The following is an 18,138-nucleotide window of genomic DNA, read 5'->3' as shown; positions in this document are numbered from 1 at the left end:
TTGCTCTTGTGAGCTCTATGTTGGGTGAAACAAGCAGGGGCCACGTGGGAAAATGCCACACATGCTTTCATTGGTCCTTTGCTGATGGAGAGAGGCTTTGTTGCCCCTACAATGTTAGAGAGAGAGAGAGAGAGAGAGAGAGAGAGAGAGAGAGAGAGAGAGGCATTGCTCACCCTGTGTTTTTTTTAGAGAGGTCTTGCCAATGGCCTTGCTCACTGTTCCCTCAGAATGTAATGGTGCGGTGATTTTCTGCATCAGTTCAAGCAATCTCATATCTGAATCAATGCAAATAGATTTTTAGGGGGGAAAAGTAGAACTCAAATGGGAAAAACTATAGATGTGTGTGCTGGGGGGAATTCTGGGCTGATTCGCATTTCCCTTTATATAATGTGGTCAATAGAAGAAGAAGAAGAAAAAAATACAAATCAGCCCACTCCAGACCTGGAGAAGTCTGATCTGGTCATGGTGACACATGCCTTAATTACATCCCTTAATTACATCCCAGTTGGGTTACTGTAATGATAGGGGGAGATAATGATACTGTATTTTAACAGAGTTATTACTACCAACTGTATCAATAAAGTTGAGAATCACTCTTATGTACCAACATCTTGTTCACAATGTAGCTGTAACAATATTGTAGCTCCACTGTATCTATACCAATGCTCTGGATGTACAGTACCAGTTATCATTTTATACACTTTATCTCAATTGTATTTTAGAATCTTATTTTGTATTGTATCTTATACTTCCTTAATGCTGTATACATTTTATACATTCTCCAAATGGTATTCTGATCCTGCCCTTCAGACCCAGAACAGCAAACACCATTCATGGGAGTTTATGGTCCATCCATGGGCCATCTAAATAAACAATGAGACTTTTTTATCCTACACCAGGAGTATGGCCAGATGCTGGCTAGGCCATTGGAATGCAAAAGGGCAGGAAGACCAGAGATAACAGATACTCTTGAATTGCCCTTCCTTGAGGGGCACACAGAGACTCAGGAAGAACACACATAAACATATCAATAGATAAGGGGGATTGTTCCCAGGATTTCTGGGAACATCTTGGGCACAGGTCAAAGAAACATCAGGGCATAAAATGGATATTTTCTTCCGACCCATAGATTGACTAGGTTAGCATCTCAGATCCAATCAGGAGCAGGATCCAAGCTTGGGGTACAGATGACCAATAGGTCAACTGCAGGAACATCTGAAGTCCAATCAAGGCCGAGATCCAAAAGTTGGGGTACAGATGACCAATTGCAAGGTAGTACTTTTATGGCTCTTTGTAACCATTACAAAATGTTTGTTCACTCTTTGTTCTGGGTCTCCCTCTGCTTTTAAGATGGGAGGCCCAGCTAAACTTTTGTACTTTTGTACTTCAATAAAATTGGCTTATTGTTCAGCTGCCTTGTGTCTTGGCCTGTGGTCCTTGCCGGAAAACCTGAACCCAGATTTGGTCAGTAACAGTAACACACTCTACATGGAGCAGTTTCTGGGAAGCATTTGGAAATTTCACTGGGTCTGAAATGCAGCAGCCAGATTGCTAAGAGGTGCTGGTCACAGGGATCACATAACTTCTCTGTTGCAACAGCTCCACTGGCTGCCAATCCAGTTTTAAGCACAATTCAGAGTGTTGGTTCTAACCTACAAAGCCATAAGTGGATTGGGTCCAAGCTATCTCCAGGACCACCTCTTTATGAGCTCCCCAGGCACTGAGATAATCAGGGGAGGCCTTTCCCTCAGTTCCACCACCTTCACAGGTGCATGTGGTGGGTTCACAGGGGTGGGCCCTCTCTATTACTGTTTCCAGACTTCGGAACTCTCTCCCGAGATGGCCGGCCCCATCTTTACTGTTCTTTCCCAAGCAGATAAAGATATTTCTCTTCAGGCAAGCTTTTCTTCAGTGATTGGCTGCTTGAGCTGGATTTTAAATGGGATGCTGTGTTTTACTGCTGTGTTTTATTGCTTTAAATGTGTTTTTGGTGTTGTTTACTATTTTTAGTGTGTCATTTGTTTTATCCTTTTTAGTATTTGTATATGTACACTTTTTAGCTTTTCATATTGTCTTTTAGTGATGTAAGTCATTTTTGGTCCTTTCTAAGGAAAAAGGCAGGGTAAAAATATTTTAAATAAACAAATAAAAAATAATTCCAAAGCAGTTTCTGCCTCCCCCCCCCCCACTGTAGTTGCACCTTGAGTTTCCATGGTCAAGTGGGAATTTGAATGCAAGTTTCCTGAGTCCTAGTCAATCATTCTATCCACTTTATCACTCTAGCTACTTGTGTGTGTGTGTGTGTGTGTGTAGACACACACACCCAAAAACCCTATGTTGCCAAAGTGCCTTTGTGACTTAACTCATAATAATAATTACATGCTATCATGTTACAAATGAATGTATGTATCACAATCTAGATTCTGGTTGCAAGCAGACCACCTGCATGGTATATCTTATGCATCTAGTCATGAAGAAATGAATCTGTGCTGTGGTACTGCTAAATGAAGCGAGAAGAACACTGAACAGTGGTGATAAGGGAATTATCAACATCCTTTTCCACCTCTCTCAGGACTCTGTTCCCAGCAGCGTTAAAATACAAGCTCTCTTGCATACTTGTTTTGGAAGACACAATTTAATTGACCCAGGTGCCTCCTAAGATAGAGCTGTGTTTAATTTCACAGTTCAGCAGCTACAGATGAAAAGAGAAAGAAGCAAAAGAAATATATTAATGGATGTGCCATTACCTGGCAATTGTAGTTCTCAGTATTTTCAATGTCTCACTAAATGAATATCTGATAAATAAACAGATATTTACTGGAATTCACTCCATTTTGCTGCTTAAAATGCAATGTTCCCCTTCCCCAGGTGAAAACACTAAAATGCTTAAGAACTACAGGCTGTACTGTGGAGGCAATGTATAGGGGGTAATGAATAGGAGACATTTGATCAACAGGATGACATCCATCCTCACACTTTCCTCTTCGAGTTTTGCTGGAACCCTCCCAATATGAGGGATGGGGTAAATTTTCCAACCACCTATATATTCTCTGTTGTACTACAGAGTATTTGAGAGTCTCTTGGTCATGAATGAAGAGTTAAGACCCATTAGCTGTTCACCCTTGCTCCCAAACCACCAGTAACCCCCAATGCACTCTCAAGTCATTTTCCAGCCAAGGCTCCTTCTGCTAAACATGGCACTGACCTTTGAAAGCTCATCATTCTATGACTGTCAGAAGAGCCAAATTACTGTGTGGGGCATGTTTCTTTATGTCTGCATCCACATCTGTATGCAACGTGCACTATGTTCACAGATATGGACCAACACAGCTACCTGCTTTTTTTAAAAAGATTCTCTTTGACTTGTGGCCATGGGGACAATTGCCATGAGCTCCTGCACTTCAAGCGTTACCACTACACTACTGTAAAGAAACACATACAACCAAAATAACCTGCAAACTAGCTGTTTCTGAGTAGTTCCAATGTTATCTAAGGCTATGGTTTGACTATGAAATTTAAGATAAAGTTTGGTTGCTACACTGTGGCATTTGAGCAAGTCTGTTAGTGAACACTAAAAATATTTCAATATAGTCATGCGAGTAAGATTGAAGGATGTATCTTCCACCATCCTCTCGCTATTTTTTTAAAACGTTCCTTCTCTTATTTCTTCTAGATGTTAATATTTGATTGGAACTAGACAGAGTTTCAAAAAGTTTATTTCTTGGACAACAGCTCTCACTGATCATGTTGCCTGCAGGAGGGGGTGATTCATAATAGACCCATAAAGTAATATATTCAGGCACTGAATCCAGACATAGCTGCATGTGGAGTAAATACCTTGAAACCAGTTAGCCATGACTTCCAGTAGGGCTATGCTACACATGGTCAAATAAGACTACTGTAAATCTATAATCTTTACAATGGGATGTGTTAATATTTCCAATTCTATTTGCATCCAACTATTTACTGTGCAGATTGGTACTAATCCTCCCTCAGCTGGTTTGGATTCCCAGACCCATTGTTCCCAGGTTCATACAGGTATCTAGGTTTCGGGATGGGGATGGGGAATGGGAAAACCTAAAGGCTATGGCCTCAGATTGAGGACAGTGTCATCAGTTTGAATCTGTAGAAGACCTTCAATGTGTAGGCAAATCTGCCAGCTTCCTTATCTCTTATCCTCTGTCTACAGACCCTTGGGGCTCCTTGCCCAGCTCCCACCAGTACATGAATCCCAGTCCCCCACATCAGCCAGCAGCAGGCACTTAAAATAAATAAATAAAAGTAGAAAACGAAAGGGGGGGGGGTTCCCTAGCACTATTTTGACCTATACAATCAAAGCCTGCATAAAAGAGCCAGTCATTTATCCCAGATTCACACACACTCAATTCTAAGAGTAATGATAATTCAGCGCAGCTAACTAAAAAAGGAAGAAAATTCTAGAACATGGTAAGCAAGGCAGCACCCTTCTTTTAGTATGCCTGGATGCAAAATGGCTACTCAGCTGTAAAGAAGAGAATATGCCGAGTCCACTAGGGTTGGTTTGAATTGCCATGTCCGAAATGTATCTCTAAGGAGAAGAATATAAGAGGAGCTCTCCGTTACAAACTAAAAGGGCCACAGTGGCCAAGAGCAAGTCTCTTCTCCTCGGTAACTGACATTAATGCTGAGAATGGTAGTAGAGATTCATTCTGTAGAAAGGTAGTTTTCAGCGTATTCGCGAAGGCGAAAAGTAGTTTTCAGCCTTGGGTCATCCATGTGCTTTGGACTTCGATTCTCAAACAGTTCAACCAGCATAGCCAGGGATCAAGGATTTTGGGAGTTAAAGTCTGACCACAACCTGACAGAAGAAGAAATGAACTGGCATAATTGTTGCTAGGATATACAGTAATTCAGGAGGGGGGGAAATGCATGAGCATTCTTGCAATAGTGAATTTTCAAAGGAACTTATCCTTTTACCCATTACTTCTTGACAGTCAGGTTGCTACTGTTGTTATTGTTCTCACTGCTCTGATAGCAGAAGTTTTGTTTTGCTATTAACCCACTGCACTGGGCTTGCCAATACTCTCTGGTTCCTTCTGGTGGCAAGTTCTCATATTGCTACTTAGGAACATAAAAATACTGTACAGTACCAAGAAGCTAAGTTAAAGAATACTTCCTTTGCTACATAAGGTTGATAACAGAATGGCATAAAACTGGAAATTCTTGTAAAAGAAACTTTAAAAATTCATTAAAATGGTCTCAAAAAATAATTTTTGAAAGCAATTGGGTGTTACTTATTTCATCTAAGTAATTTAGGTATTATTTGCTATGCCTAAAATGACATTTTAACTCCTGGTTACATTTCTTGTTACCTAAAATGACTGCTTACCCATAGCTATATCAGTTGTAACCATATTACTTGCTTCCAAGCGCTATTAGTACCAAGTTCATTTATTGCTTGGAGAAAGTACAATATAAAAATGTCACAAATTATATGACTTCATCAAAGGAGCAGTCCACTTCCTGCCTAAATAAATGTACCAAAGCATTTCAAGGTGGGGCCATTTAGTAGAAGATATTAAACAATTACATCCCATAGAAGTGCATAACAAAACCACTCTCCATGGGGTTTAAAAGATCAAAAGCAAAGTGCACATTAAGTGTATCTTCTCCAACCAACATGGTTTGGATTTCTCATCCTTTACTATTCTTTTATTGAACAGCCTGAGCTTCTCCCATTTACAATCAATTTATTCCTGTCTTCACCTTAGAATGGTGTCTTTATAGTTTTAAATTTAGCAATACCACTGTCTAACTGGGCTTTTAAGCTTTTCATTTGATTTCCCCATTTACTGGAAGGAAGAACTTTATAATCATATGCTCCTGTACTGTGAAGGATGCTTCAGAACTGATCTGTTGAACAAGCGAGGTTTGATTGCTGACATTCCACTGCCAATGAAATTTTAATGGCAACCTGTTCTCAGTCCTGGGCCAATACATTTTGGCCACTAAAACACAAACGGAAAGCCCTTCCTCCCTATCTCCAGCTCCTGTGAGACATTTTCTTTCTCTAGCATGGGACTGAAGCAACAAGCTTCCCCCAGTCCACCCACTATGATGGATTACACAACGTCTTCCCTAAGGGAAAAGGGTGTGTTTTCCCTTAGGTAAGCTAACTGCAAGTACAATAAGATGCAGTAGCTGCTTGCTCACTAAGACACAAACAACCCATCTGAAGCTTTTCCTTTTGCATGGTCTGTGCAACAAGGCAGTGGTTTCTATCGTTGGAAATTTTGCACATTTATAGAAATGCTCAAAAATCAGTTGATGCAAATTAAAAAACCATTATGGGAGGGAGGGAATTATGCTCTCCCACACAAATTGGACAGGGCACACAAATCCATGTATGTGTAATACTTACTATGACCAAACACGTTAGTGCACTGCAGTACATTTCAGTTTTATTTCCGTATACACACAGTTGTTTTATATCAGTTCCATAGACCCAACTGCAGAAGCCTCTGTGCCGCAAGGTCAGAAGACCAGCAGTCGTAAGATCAAATACACGTGATGGAGTGAGCTCCCATCGCTTGTCCCAGCTCCTGCGAACCCAGCAGTTTAAAAGCATTCAAATGCGAGTAGATAAATAGATACCACCACAGTGGGAAGGGAATGGCGTTCCATGTCTAGTCACGCTAACCACGTGACCACGGAAACTGTCTTCAGACATAGACTGCTCTACGGCTTGGAAACGGGGATGAGCACCACCCCCTAGAGTCAGACACGACTGGACTAAATGTCAAGGGGAACCTTTACCTTTTACCTATAGACCCAAATTATTGCTCTTTTGAAACAGAGGAAAAGAGCACATACACAAATAGGAGTTGTTTGAACATGTGCAAGAAGCGGGACCTGCAATAAAATGCTGATGTATCTCTTCACTCTTGAAAAATGGTCCTGTCCAATTCAGTTCCTAGAGTATTTGATAGGTCAACTCCTCTGTAAGTTCCATCGATTAAAATGAGCCTACTCTTAACTATGACTTACTAAGCTGAAGTACATCACAATTAGAGTAGACCTGTTTGGCTCAATGGAACTTGCAAAGGAATTGACTCACCAAGTCCTCACTGATTCAGTGGGCCTACTGCAGCACATTTTACTACCCTAAGCAACAGGATTTGGGCCACTCTTTAACAGTATATTTTATCTTTTCTGGTAAAAAAAAAATAACATTTCCTTCTTTTTAAACATTTGTCTTCTCTTTGAAATGGATCATACAGAAGGATAAAAGAAAGATTAAAAGCCATAACACAAAACGTTATCTCAAAGGACAAACTATTTCTTGACTCAGCCATCAAAGGCGATGCCGAATGGACACCTGCAGAGCCATTCTTCTGACCCAGCGCATGAGCCACGTTTTAGGGCTATAACCATCCCAAAGCAATGTACAGAAAAAGTGAGAAATCAAGGACAAATTCCAGGTGGCTGGCACATCAGAAGACGACGCTCAGAAGTTATTTATGAAACTGTACTGTCAACCGATGAAATCAGTCAAAGGCAGCCTTGGAGAAAAGCTTCAAGATCCATTCAAAAGCCAGGATTGAATGGGCAAGACAAAGGTCAATTAAAAAAAAAAACTTATTCCAAGGATGTAGCTGAGAAGGCTGTGTCTCTAACTGCATGCTAATCTTATTGTTTGTGACAGAAAGTGAGAAGGACTCTTGAGACAGATCTCAGTTATGTGAGGAGGATTGTATCAATGAAGACATTGGTCCTGCACAGAGAGGGAGACTGAAGAAAGTAAAATGGTACGATCTGATGACTGAAAAGGGGAGAAAAGGGAGGTTCTTGGGCAAAGGCACTGCCCAATTACTTATTGTTAAGGGGAGCCAAATCCACATTTACTGTGTTACAGGTTTTACAACCAATACAGCCAGGATGAAGCTTGATTTCAACACAGAATCACCTGGGAAGGCAGAATGGTTCTGCTTGCTGTTGCACTGAGAAGCCAAGTAGACAAGGGAGATGAACCCCACCCCAAGTTCTTCCAACCCAATCATCATATTTACCCAAGATCAAATCCTAAATCACTGTTGTGTTCCCATTCAATACCTTGGTATTCAGCAGCGGCGTTTCAAATCCCGAAGGCCAGTTACCTCAGCTATGCAGACTATTTGAATGGAGGGAACAGCTTGCAGGCAACTAATATGCTGTTGCATTGTGTTTTCCCATAGTGCCATAATGGTCATTTATTTCCATATATGCCTTATATAACTGTAATGTCCTATATACCTGTAGCAGTAAGAGCCTCTCTGTCTTTACAGAGGGAAAAACCTTCACTTTACTCCATTATGGTAGAAAATCCTTTCCCAAACACACAACAGAAACAGGCAAATGAGCAGGAACAAACTTTGTATTCTCCACTCCCTTACCGTGGGACCGCCACACTTGACTTCCCCAGGTATCGCCCTTGGATGCTGCCTCCTTCAACTGTGGCCCTGCAACAGCAGCAGCTCCGCTTATCCGAAAGTTCAGAAGCTGAAATAGTTTGGGGTGGGGTGGGTAGATGGCTATTGCTGGCTGAGGGTGGGAGTTCTCCTGGGAAACAGCAGGTAGCCAGTGAAAGAAGCACCCTCTCTTACTCTTTCCTGAGATTCCTTTTTCTTCTTCTTTCTCAAGGTGTGTGACTAACTGCAGCTCAGCTTATACACATGTCTGCCATAGCCAGAATAGTTAATAGTGAAGGCTGATGAGAGTCAGATTCATCCAGTACAGAAAGCCATGACTTCCTCACCCAGCCCAGTTTTAAAAGCACCTTCTCTTTACACTTAAGAAGGCCATGACCCAAGTTTCAAGATACAGTCAGTAGAAGAGAGAGAAAAACTGTGGTTAATGGTTCTTGTCAATAACATTCTATTTAAGTTCTATAACTTATATATTTTGTTGTTATGTGCTATGAAGTCACATTTGAATTGTTGTTGTTGTGACATGCTGTCAAGTTGCCTCTGACTTTTGGCAACCTTATGAAGGAGAGGTCTTTAAAATGTCCTGTCCTCAGCAGCCCTGCTCAGCTCTCATAAACCGAAGGTCATGACTTCCTTTAGAAATGAAAATGAAACACCTGAGTTACTGTGACCTTAACCCTGACCCTAGTCCTTCACTATATCCCACAGGTTCCTAGCCTGGAGGTCATGACCCTCAAAGGAGTAATGAAATGTTTTCTGGCGGGCTGACACAGTTATTTTTTAGTTGCAATTATTTTTATATTTATTATGTTAAATATGGTATACACAGTGCTGTTTAATTTTAATCCTTTTGGCTCACTGATAGATAATTTTAATCTGAACTGGAATTGCAGGCAACCTAGAGTTCTTTGTTATTTCTGTACCCCTTTGGGCAGAATTTCCTTTTATGTGTGCACATCACTTCTCCCCCTCTGAAAGAGGCACTCTCATTTGTTTTTCTCTGCTTCTCTATGTCCACCTCAGCCCTTTGGACCGGAGCATTAGCCCAGCTCAAAGAGGCTTGACTGAGGCCAGCATGTGATGCATGCTGGGAATGCAGATGCCCAATATGGCAGCAGGACCAAAAAGTTGTTGCCACTGTGGCAACAGGGCCTTTTGCCTCACCTAGGTCTCCTGCTCTTCCTGGGCAGGTCCCTCTGAGCCACAGAAGAAGCCAAGAGAGGCAAAAAAGTGAAGAAGGGGTGGGGTTGGGGCACAAGTGTGGACCCGTGAGGGAGGTGTTTATTTAGGATTGAAAGAGAGGAGCTCTTCACTAAGGGGGCTTTTTTGGGAGGAGGAGGCAAAAAGGGGAGTTTTTTTTTCCACACCCCAAAAAATAAATTAACCTCAAAGTGCATTGACATTCTTTTCCTTCTCAAATATTATCAGGTAGAGACAGATTCCTGGAGCAGGAACTGGCAAGCCACTCCAGTATCTTTGCCAAGAAAACTCCATGGACAGAAACAAAAGGCTAAAAGATATGACGCTGGAAGATGAGCCCCTGAGGTCAGAAGGCGTCGAACATGCTACAGAGGAAGAGTGAAGGAGAAGTACAAGTAGTTCCAGAGCTAATGAAGTGGATGGGCGAAAGCCGAAAGGATGCTCAGCTGTGGTTGCTGACTTTGAGCCAGACATCCTGGATAGTGAAGTCAAGTGGGCCTTAGAAAGCATGGCTAACAACAAGGCCAGTGGAGGTGATGGCATTCCAGTCAAACTTTTTAAAATCTTAAAAGATGACACTGTTAAGGTGCTACACTCAATATGCCAGCAAGTTTGGAAAACTCAGCAGTGGCCAGAGGATTGGAAAAGATCTACATCCCAATTCCAAAGAAGGGCAGTGCCAAAGAATGCTCCAACTACCATACAATTGCACTCATTTCACCACACCAGCAAGGTTATGCTCAAAATCCTCCAAGGCAGGCTTCAGCAGTATGTGGACCGAGAACTCCCAGTTTTCAAAGGGGCAGAGGAACTAGAGACCAAATTGCTAACATGTGCTCGATTATGGAGAAAGCCAGAGAGTTCCAGAAAAATTTCTATTTCTGCTTCATTGACTACGCAAAAGCCTTTGACTGTGTGGACCACAGCAAAGTATGGTAAATTCTTAAAGAAATGCGATTGCCTGACCACCTTATCTATCACCTGAGAAATCTATATGTGGGAGAGGAAGCAACAGTTAGAACTAGATATGGAACAACGGATTGGTTCAGAACTGGGAAAGGAGTACGACAAGGCTGTATATATCATCTCCTCATGCGAAAGGATGGACTGGATGAATCCCAGGCCAGAATTAAGATTGCCAGGAGAAATATCAGCAATCTCAGATATGCAGATGATACCATTCTGATGGCAGAAAGTGAGGAGGAATTAAGGAACTTTGTAATGAGGGTGAAAGAGGAGAGTGCAAGATATGGTCTGAAGCTCAACATCAAAAACAACAACAAAGCAAAACAAAGATCATGGCCACTGGTCCCATCACCTCCTGGCAAATAGAAGGGGAAGACATGGAGGCAGTGACAGATTTTACTTTCTTGGGCTCCATGATCACTGCAGATGGTAACAGCAGCCACGAAATTTAAAAGCGCCTGCTTCTTGGGAGGAAAGCAATGTCAAAGCTAGATAGCAACTTAAAAGCAGAGATCTCACCTTGCCGACAAAAGTCTGTATAGTCAAAGCTATGTTTTTTCCAGTAGTGATATATGGAAGTGAGAGCTGGATCATAAACAAGGCTGACCGCCAAAGAATTGATGCTTTTGAATTGTGGTGCTGGAGGAGACTCCTGAGAGTCCTCTGGACTGCAAGATCAAACCTATCCATTCTGAAGGAAATCAACCCTGAGTGCTCACTGGAAGGACAGATCCTGAAGCTGAGGTTCCAATACTTTGGCCATCTCATGAGAAGAGAAGACTCCCTGGAAAGACCTTAATGTTGGGAAAGTGTGAAGGCAAGAGGAGAAGGGGACCACAGAGGATGAGATGGTTGGACAGTGTCATCGAAGCTACCAACATGAATTTGACCCAACTCCAGGAGGCAGTGGAAGACAGGAGGGCCTGGTGTGCTCTGGTCCATGGGGTCATGAAGAGTCAGACATGACTGAATTACTAAACAACAACAACAACAAGAGACAGATTTACAGGCCTCCAATATTTATGTATAATTAATATTAATGCATTACATTAGAATTATATCCAGAAAAATCTATTTTAATGTGTGTGTTTTTATCCCATTAAGAATACCTTTTCCTGCTAATTTGGCAGGCGAGATCACAGGTACTTGGCTACTATAAAAGAGGACTTCAGCATGAAAAAGATTGGGGAACACTGCTCTATCCACTACACCACACTGAGTTTCTTATAGTCACTTATATTTAACTTCTTCAGCTCCCATCAGCCCCACCCATCATGGTCAAAGCTGAGGGATTTTGGGAGCTGTATATCAAAATGTCTGAAAGGTCAAAGTTTTCCTTGCCACTCTAGCAAATGAATATCTATGATAAAACCTGTCCCAGCCCTCTGATTGGGTGGAATGTCATTTGGATGTTGACAGCATTCTAAATTGCACCAGTACTCTGCAGGGAAGTTGCTATGGCACCCAGAACAAACCATCGCAAGCTGCTCTCTCCCACCTAGGGGGCACACCTAAAAGATTCCAGATAGTCTTCTCCTCAGGTTGGGACCACACTTTGTTTTGTTTGTTTGTTTGTTATACTTTTACCCCACCTTTATCTTTAAAAAGGACCTTAGATGTTTTACATCATTAAAAGACACTATTTAAAATCTAAAAACAGTAAATACACAAGTGCTTAAGAAGAACTGAAGACATATTAAATTAAAAATTGTAAATAAAATCAATACAAAAAAGCCAAATTTAAAAGCAGTAAGGCAAAACAATCCATTTAAAAGTCCCTCTCAGACAGCCAGTCACGAAGGGAAAGCTTGTCTGAAGAGAAAGGTCTTTGTCTGCTTGCAGAAGGACAGCAAACGTCTGGATGCAGTGACTGAAAGGGAAACCCTGCGATGACCCTTCCTTGCATCTTCTGCTCTCACCGCATTTCCTCAAATAGGGTGAGAAGATTTTGAATCTTTGGGCTGAGAAGTCAAAGGGTACTCATGGTACCTTTTGTCATTTCTGCTTTAGTTCCAAATCTACCCACAGAGCATATAGGCTCTTCTTCTCAAGTTGCTTCTGGGGAAAACCCAGTGTTGTATGCTAAACCCACGCAACTCTTCCCACTATCTGTTTTCTCCCCTATTTCCACTCCCCCAGGCCCCTCTGTCTAGAGGTTTAATTGGAGGTAGGTTAGAACGGAAGCTGTCGTTGTGCTGGACTATGACTCCCATTATCTCTCACCAAAAAATGATGGAGGTTGTCATCCGGCAATGCTGGAAGGGCCACCGTTTGGCCACTGCAGCTACTGTATATGCAGCTGTTTAGGAATAGGCCTCACTGACTTTATGAAGTTAACTTCTCAGCAGACGTGACTAGAATTGCACTGTTGTTCATTACTCAACATTCTGATGCAAATCAGCCTGTGAAAGCAGGAGATGGATTGTCAGCCATCATCAATTTTGCATTTGAAAATGGTGCCCATGGCTGTGCATTAGTTACTAAACGTTCATGTACCCTTTATGAGGAAGGTGACAATAAGAAGAAAACTGATGTAATGATGGTGATATGGAGGATATGTATCTCTTTAAGCAGCTTATAAATACCAGCTACATGGAATCCAGGTCAGCACTGGGATGGAGTGGGCTCTTTAAACTTTTACTCATGCTGCATCAAAACTATCCCATTTGAAGCCATTCTTTGGCCAGGAAGGAAAAATGGAGAGAGAGACAGAGAGACAGAGAGACAGAGAGAGAGAGAGAGAGAGAGAGAGAGGTCTACACATCTCCCATCATTTTAAGTTATATCCTAGGTGTGCTGCAACTTACTGGAGAGCCTCAGCATAGAAAGTGCCTCATACAGTGGCAATATGTTCATACTGTAAACAGTAGGCATTGTGAAAAGGATGCTCATTGTAATTAAAACCAACAGCAAAATAGCAACAGCAGGCAAAGATATAAATCGAGTGTTGGGCACGAGGCACAAAGCAGGAGAAAGAAGCACCCTCCAATTGTAGCCATGACACTGAATGATAGGATAGAAATGGGTTACCCACTATGGTGTAATGGCTAGAATGGCCAACTAGATGTTAGGAGGCCTGGGCTCGAATCCCCATACAGCCAAAGAATCTCACTTAGCTTAAAAGCCCTACTAGGGTCACAGATAAGTTGGTTCCTACTTGACAGCCAAGTTGAGGAAGCTCAAATCTCTTCAAGGGAGTTTGCATTACCAGGCAGAGATCCACTGAGGAAGAACCAAACATCCAGAGATGCCTAACTGAAGTAAGATCAGTATTTTTATTATCATGTATTAATGGTGGGGGCATCTGCCCTAGAAGGCAGCTCTTTTTTCATGAACTACATGGGGGATATTGCTATTTATTAATACTGTAATTCATATATTGTAGTGCATGCATGTCTGTAAGTTCCTTCAATGCAAATAAAACAATTGCCTTGTTTTATTTGCAGAGAACCTGCAGCCGTCACCATGACCAATTGGATAGCAAAAGAAATACTGCTGAAATATCAAAACTCGATTGTTTCAGCCTGGCTGGCCCAAGTATCTTGCTTCCGCTTCTGTGGCTTTTTGCTTGCCATCATAGGCTGGAGCATGTGCCTAATGTCTACAGCTGGTACCCAGTGGAGAGTGTGGGACATAGAACGCATACCAGGCATCAGTTCTGAACGCCTCTGGATTGGGATCTGGAGAGCTTGTTTTATCCATGATAAGCCTGTTGAGAAGCTCTATCTACACTGTGAGGAATTCACTGAGGAATACAGGACTCTTCCCAAGGAGATTTTTATTGCTCAGGACTTGATGTCGTTAGCTGCAATTTTGCAATCATTGGCAATAGGTTTCATGGCTTTTGCCTTGTGGAATGTTTTCAAGAGTGAAAAGCACAAAAAAGTTTTGTTCACTTCTTTTTCTATTGGAGGCATTTTAAATTTAATCTCTGCGATGATTACTTTAGTTCCAATTTCATGGAATTTATATTCTGTTCTAATGAATGAGAGCATTGAGTTTCCCGAATTCTTTGTCTTGCCTGAGTCCCCCAAAGAGCAATATGTTGGTTCTGCGATTTATGAGGGATATGTTGCTTCGGGTTTTATGCTCTCAAGTGGAATTGTTATCCTCAGCAAGAAATGCAGTAGGAGGAAAAAAAAGATTAATCCTCTAATTATGGTGAAACTTGACCCACCACCACCATCAAGTAAGAGTGACACTCAAAATTGTCCGCAGTGCAACTCATCTATGGATCTTAGCAAACTCATTGTTTTGGATAATTGAAAGGGGGAGGTACTGCTTTTATTTTCTATTAATATTATATGAAGAAGCTTCCACTTTAACCCTTTATTTTAAAAAAACTTGAAGTGGAAAGATTGTGTTGTCCCTCCTCTATTTTAAAAAAACAACTTGAATTAGGAAGACTTTGCATTGAATACAATACGTTGGGTGTCCCACTTCTATTTAAAAAAATAACTTGATTTATAAAGACTCGTATTGAACACAACACTTTGGCTGTCCCTCCTTCTATTTTAATTTTTTTTCTTTTCCAACGCCCCATCACTACTCCAGCAGAAAAACATATATTACATTTCTGTGGCGCAGTAAGAGCTGAGAATGTTTGCTGTACCACCAAATCCTTGTGGTTGTACAGCAGAACTGAGTAATATTGGTGGGCTCAGGGACTGATTTTTTTGTTACGACAACTTTCCAGCAGCCAAACATCCAAAAAAAAAAATGCAGGTAATGAAACCAGAAGTAGTTGGATGCCTACTTTCAATTTTGAAAAATTAGAAAATGTTAAATGGTACAATGGGCTTTTGTGACCTATTGAAAAGGTGAATAATCATTCCTGGAGGCTTCCAGAAATTGAAATGCACAGGTTTTTTTTTTTAATCAAAAAGGGGATGGCCAGGGGAGGGCTTGAGGAAGCCATAACACTGAGTGTGTGGGAGCTGAGCTGTTAATGAGAGGACATTTTGAAAGTCACTCATGGGTCATGGGTCAGAGGCAACTTACTGGCATATAACAAGAACAAAAGGAAGAGCTGAAGTCTGCAAATACAGGCTGGGGGGGTGGGAAGCTCCATGCAGCCCCAGTCCTGCACTTTGCCTACTCTTACATTACAGGGTCAAGGCACCAAAGAACTAGGTTTAAAGGAGATTTTTATGTTTGGTAACAGTCATCGCAAGCAAGCAAGAAAAAGGGCCAAAAAATATTGAAGATGCAGTAAAAATTATCCATGGATGAATTATTTATCATGCTGCTGATCTTGAAATCCATTAACAGACAAAGGCTCAAAAATACAGTATCTGAAATTACTGAAATTGACAATTGTACAATAATTCTGTACAGCCAAAAGTGTATCTACAGTCCCTGGAACACTTCAGCTAGTATATTGATAAGACATTTGGTTGGCTAGTGTCAGCAAACTTTTGAGGTTTTTCTACAATTCTAATAAATTAAGCCTGTATTCTTGCAGGGTTTTTAAGAAGCCTTTTACTGGCTGCCACTAGCCACCACGAGGAAGCTGTGATCTCCAGTTGTTTTTCCAGTAATGAGGGTCTTCCCAAATACTTGGACTAATGTGTGGAACTGCAACTCATTGGAAAACACTCTGCATGAAGTCCTAGTGAGCAACTAAATGTTGCGGATAGATCCCCTTTCATGGGAAATGGAACTGTTCATTGCTTCACAAGCAGAAATTGTAATCAACAACTTGGAGTAGTCACCTCTGTTTTCAGCCAGTTGAGTTGGTTTCTCTTTCTTACTGCAGAAATTCATGAGATGTTTCTTTTATTTCTGGGCATCAATAGACTCTTTACTCTGGACTGTCTATTCCAAATATCCACAGCCTCTAACCTAGCAGGGACATCTGCTCTTAGAAAAGGCTGCCTTTTTTGTGGATTTTTTAAAAAAATCCCTGTGTTTCTCTCTTTCTTCTAAGCCTTCTTTTATCCTTCTGGATTGAGTATCATCCACTTTGTCTTGCAGCAAGAATAGATAAATCGGTCTCCTCTAAATATTTTGGACTACAGCTCCTAACTGGTCCAAACCCATCTGCCTACTTCTGTCTACTATACCTCTCCTCTCTATTCCTCTCTTAGAGTTACACCAGTTGCCAGCTGGATTTCAACCAGAAACTCAACCACTGATTCCTTCTAGCATTGAATCTTCCATGCAACAATTACAGGTTACACTGCACACCCACACAAGACCTATTTCAGACAGATCAAAACAAAGATTTCTATGATGTTCGCAATTCGGTGCCTTACCTTCCCCTCTTGTTCTTGCTCACTGTGTAGGCTCTTCATATAAGCAAGAACCCTGCTCACACAGAGAAGCCTACATGTAAACAGGAACTTCTCCTTCTTAGGCACTTAAACTTGTGCAGCTCGCTAGGTGTTGAGACATCTCTGAGCAGTAATGACAAGTTTCCTTTCATTCTCATCAGCTACTTTGAAACATGTTTTTCCTAGTATGTCCCATGTTTTCAATTAGCTCATTTTCTGTGTCACCCCTTTCTCCTCAATGATGTAAGTGTTCTCTTTCCCCAAACTGTCTCTCTCCATACTGTGGTCCTTTTCCAATATTTCCACACAGACAATAATGGACCAATTTATGCAGTTATAAATGGGGGTTAACCAGCATAAGTGTGCTGTGTGCAAGGTAGGTCTGCAATTGTCAGTCTAAGGACCAAAGCCATTCAAAATAAAGTGTTCGTGACTTTATGAGATATTTAACAACAGCTGCAATTGCCAGTAAAAACAATTATTGCAAGGGAATATATGCATGTGTGTTCTAGGCTTTCTTTTAAATTTAAAAAAACTAGTTTAGGAGAAGATTTAAAGTACATATAAATTCACTAACATGGAAAGTTTAAGTTAAAGCATCTACCTTAATTTTTGCACCTTATAAACAGTAAATGCAGTCTCTCACATTCTATCCAGATACAAATTCATCTCCAGCCAGCCCTTGGTTTTCCCACCCATCTCTTTTGGCAGGTTGGGGAACACAGCCGTTAGGGTCAGTGACATCTATTGCAATGCATCCATGATACTGTGCATACTGAATCACATGTAAAATCAAGCAAAGTTATTATTCAAGTTCAGACTTGTCCTATTTATAAATTCTAAACAACTGCTTTATTCTAAAGAAAAGCATTCTGTAGAACAGATTAGTCTTATGCAACTTTACGTATCAACACAGGACTTACCTCTTCCCTTATTTTGCTAATTTTTGGCTACTGTTATCAATTTGCTCTCAGTTTTATGTCCCTCTCTACATCCTCCCATTGAACTTGTTCTCCTGGACTCTGTTATACTATTGCATTTTTATCTCACATTTCCACCCCAAAACTCCAACGTTCATGGCAGTTAACAACGTCAAATACAGATTAGAAACAAATTAATCAGTAAAACTATTAGAATAGTAAAAAACTATAACAATCTTTAAAATCATCAATTTTTAAAATAAGCCCGCAGTGCCACCACGTCCCTTAAAATCATCAAAGCAGACATCAAAAGAGTTAAAGCTAATATGAAAG

General features: G+C 41.1%; 2 protein-coding genes across 2 annotated transcripts in view; one reads left to right on the top strand and one right to left on the bottom strand.

Moving 5' to 3' along the window:
- The window catches only part of FRMPD4 (FERM and PDZ domain containing 4), a 403,518-nt gene extending 394,980 nt beyond the window's left edge, over positions 1-8,538 (bottom strand). Inside the window, exon 1 of the mRNA XM_072994369.2 lies at positions 8,412-8,538. The gene's annotated coding sequence lies outside the window, so the exon portion shown is untranslated. The remainder of the gene's footprint in view (positions 1-8,411) is intronic.
- A 5,537-nt stretch (positions 8,539-14,075) lies between these two features.
- On the top strand, positions 14,076-15,172 carry CLDN34 (claudin 34). Its single transcript, XM_020786767.3, has one exon. The coding sequence runs from the start codon at positions 14,076-14,078 to the stop codon at positions 14,874-14,876; it is 801 nt and encodes a 266-aa protein (XP_020642426.2). The 3' UTR covers positions 14,877-15,172.
- The last annotated feature ends 2,966 nt before the right edge of the window (positions 15,173-18,138 follow it).

This window comes from Pogona vitticeps, chromosome 3 (genome assembly GCF_051106095.1).
Source record: "Pogona vitticeps strain Pit_001003342236 chromosome 3, PviZW2.1, whole genome shotgun sequence".
NCBI lineage: Eukaryota > Metazoa > Chordata > Lepidosauria > Squamata > Agamidae > Pogona > Pogona vitticeps.
Note: the sequence above shows the minus strand (reverse complement) of the source record. Positions and strands in the feature narration are given on the sequence as shown.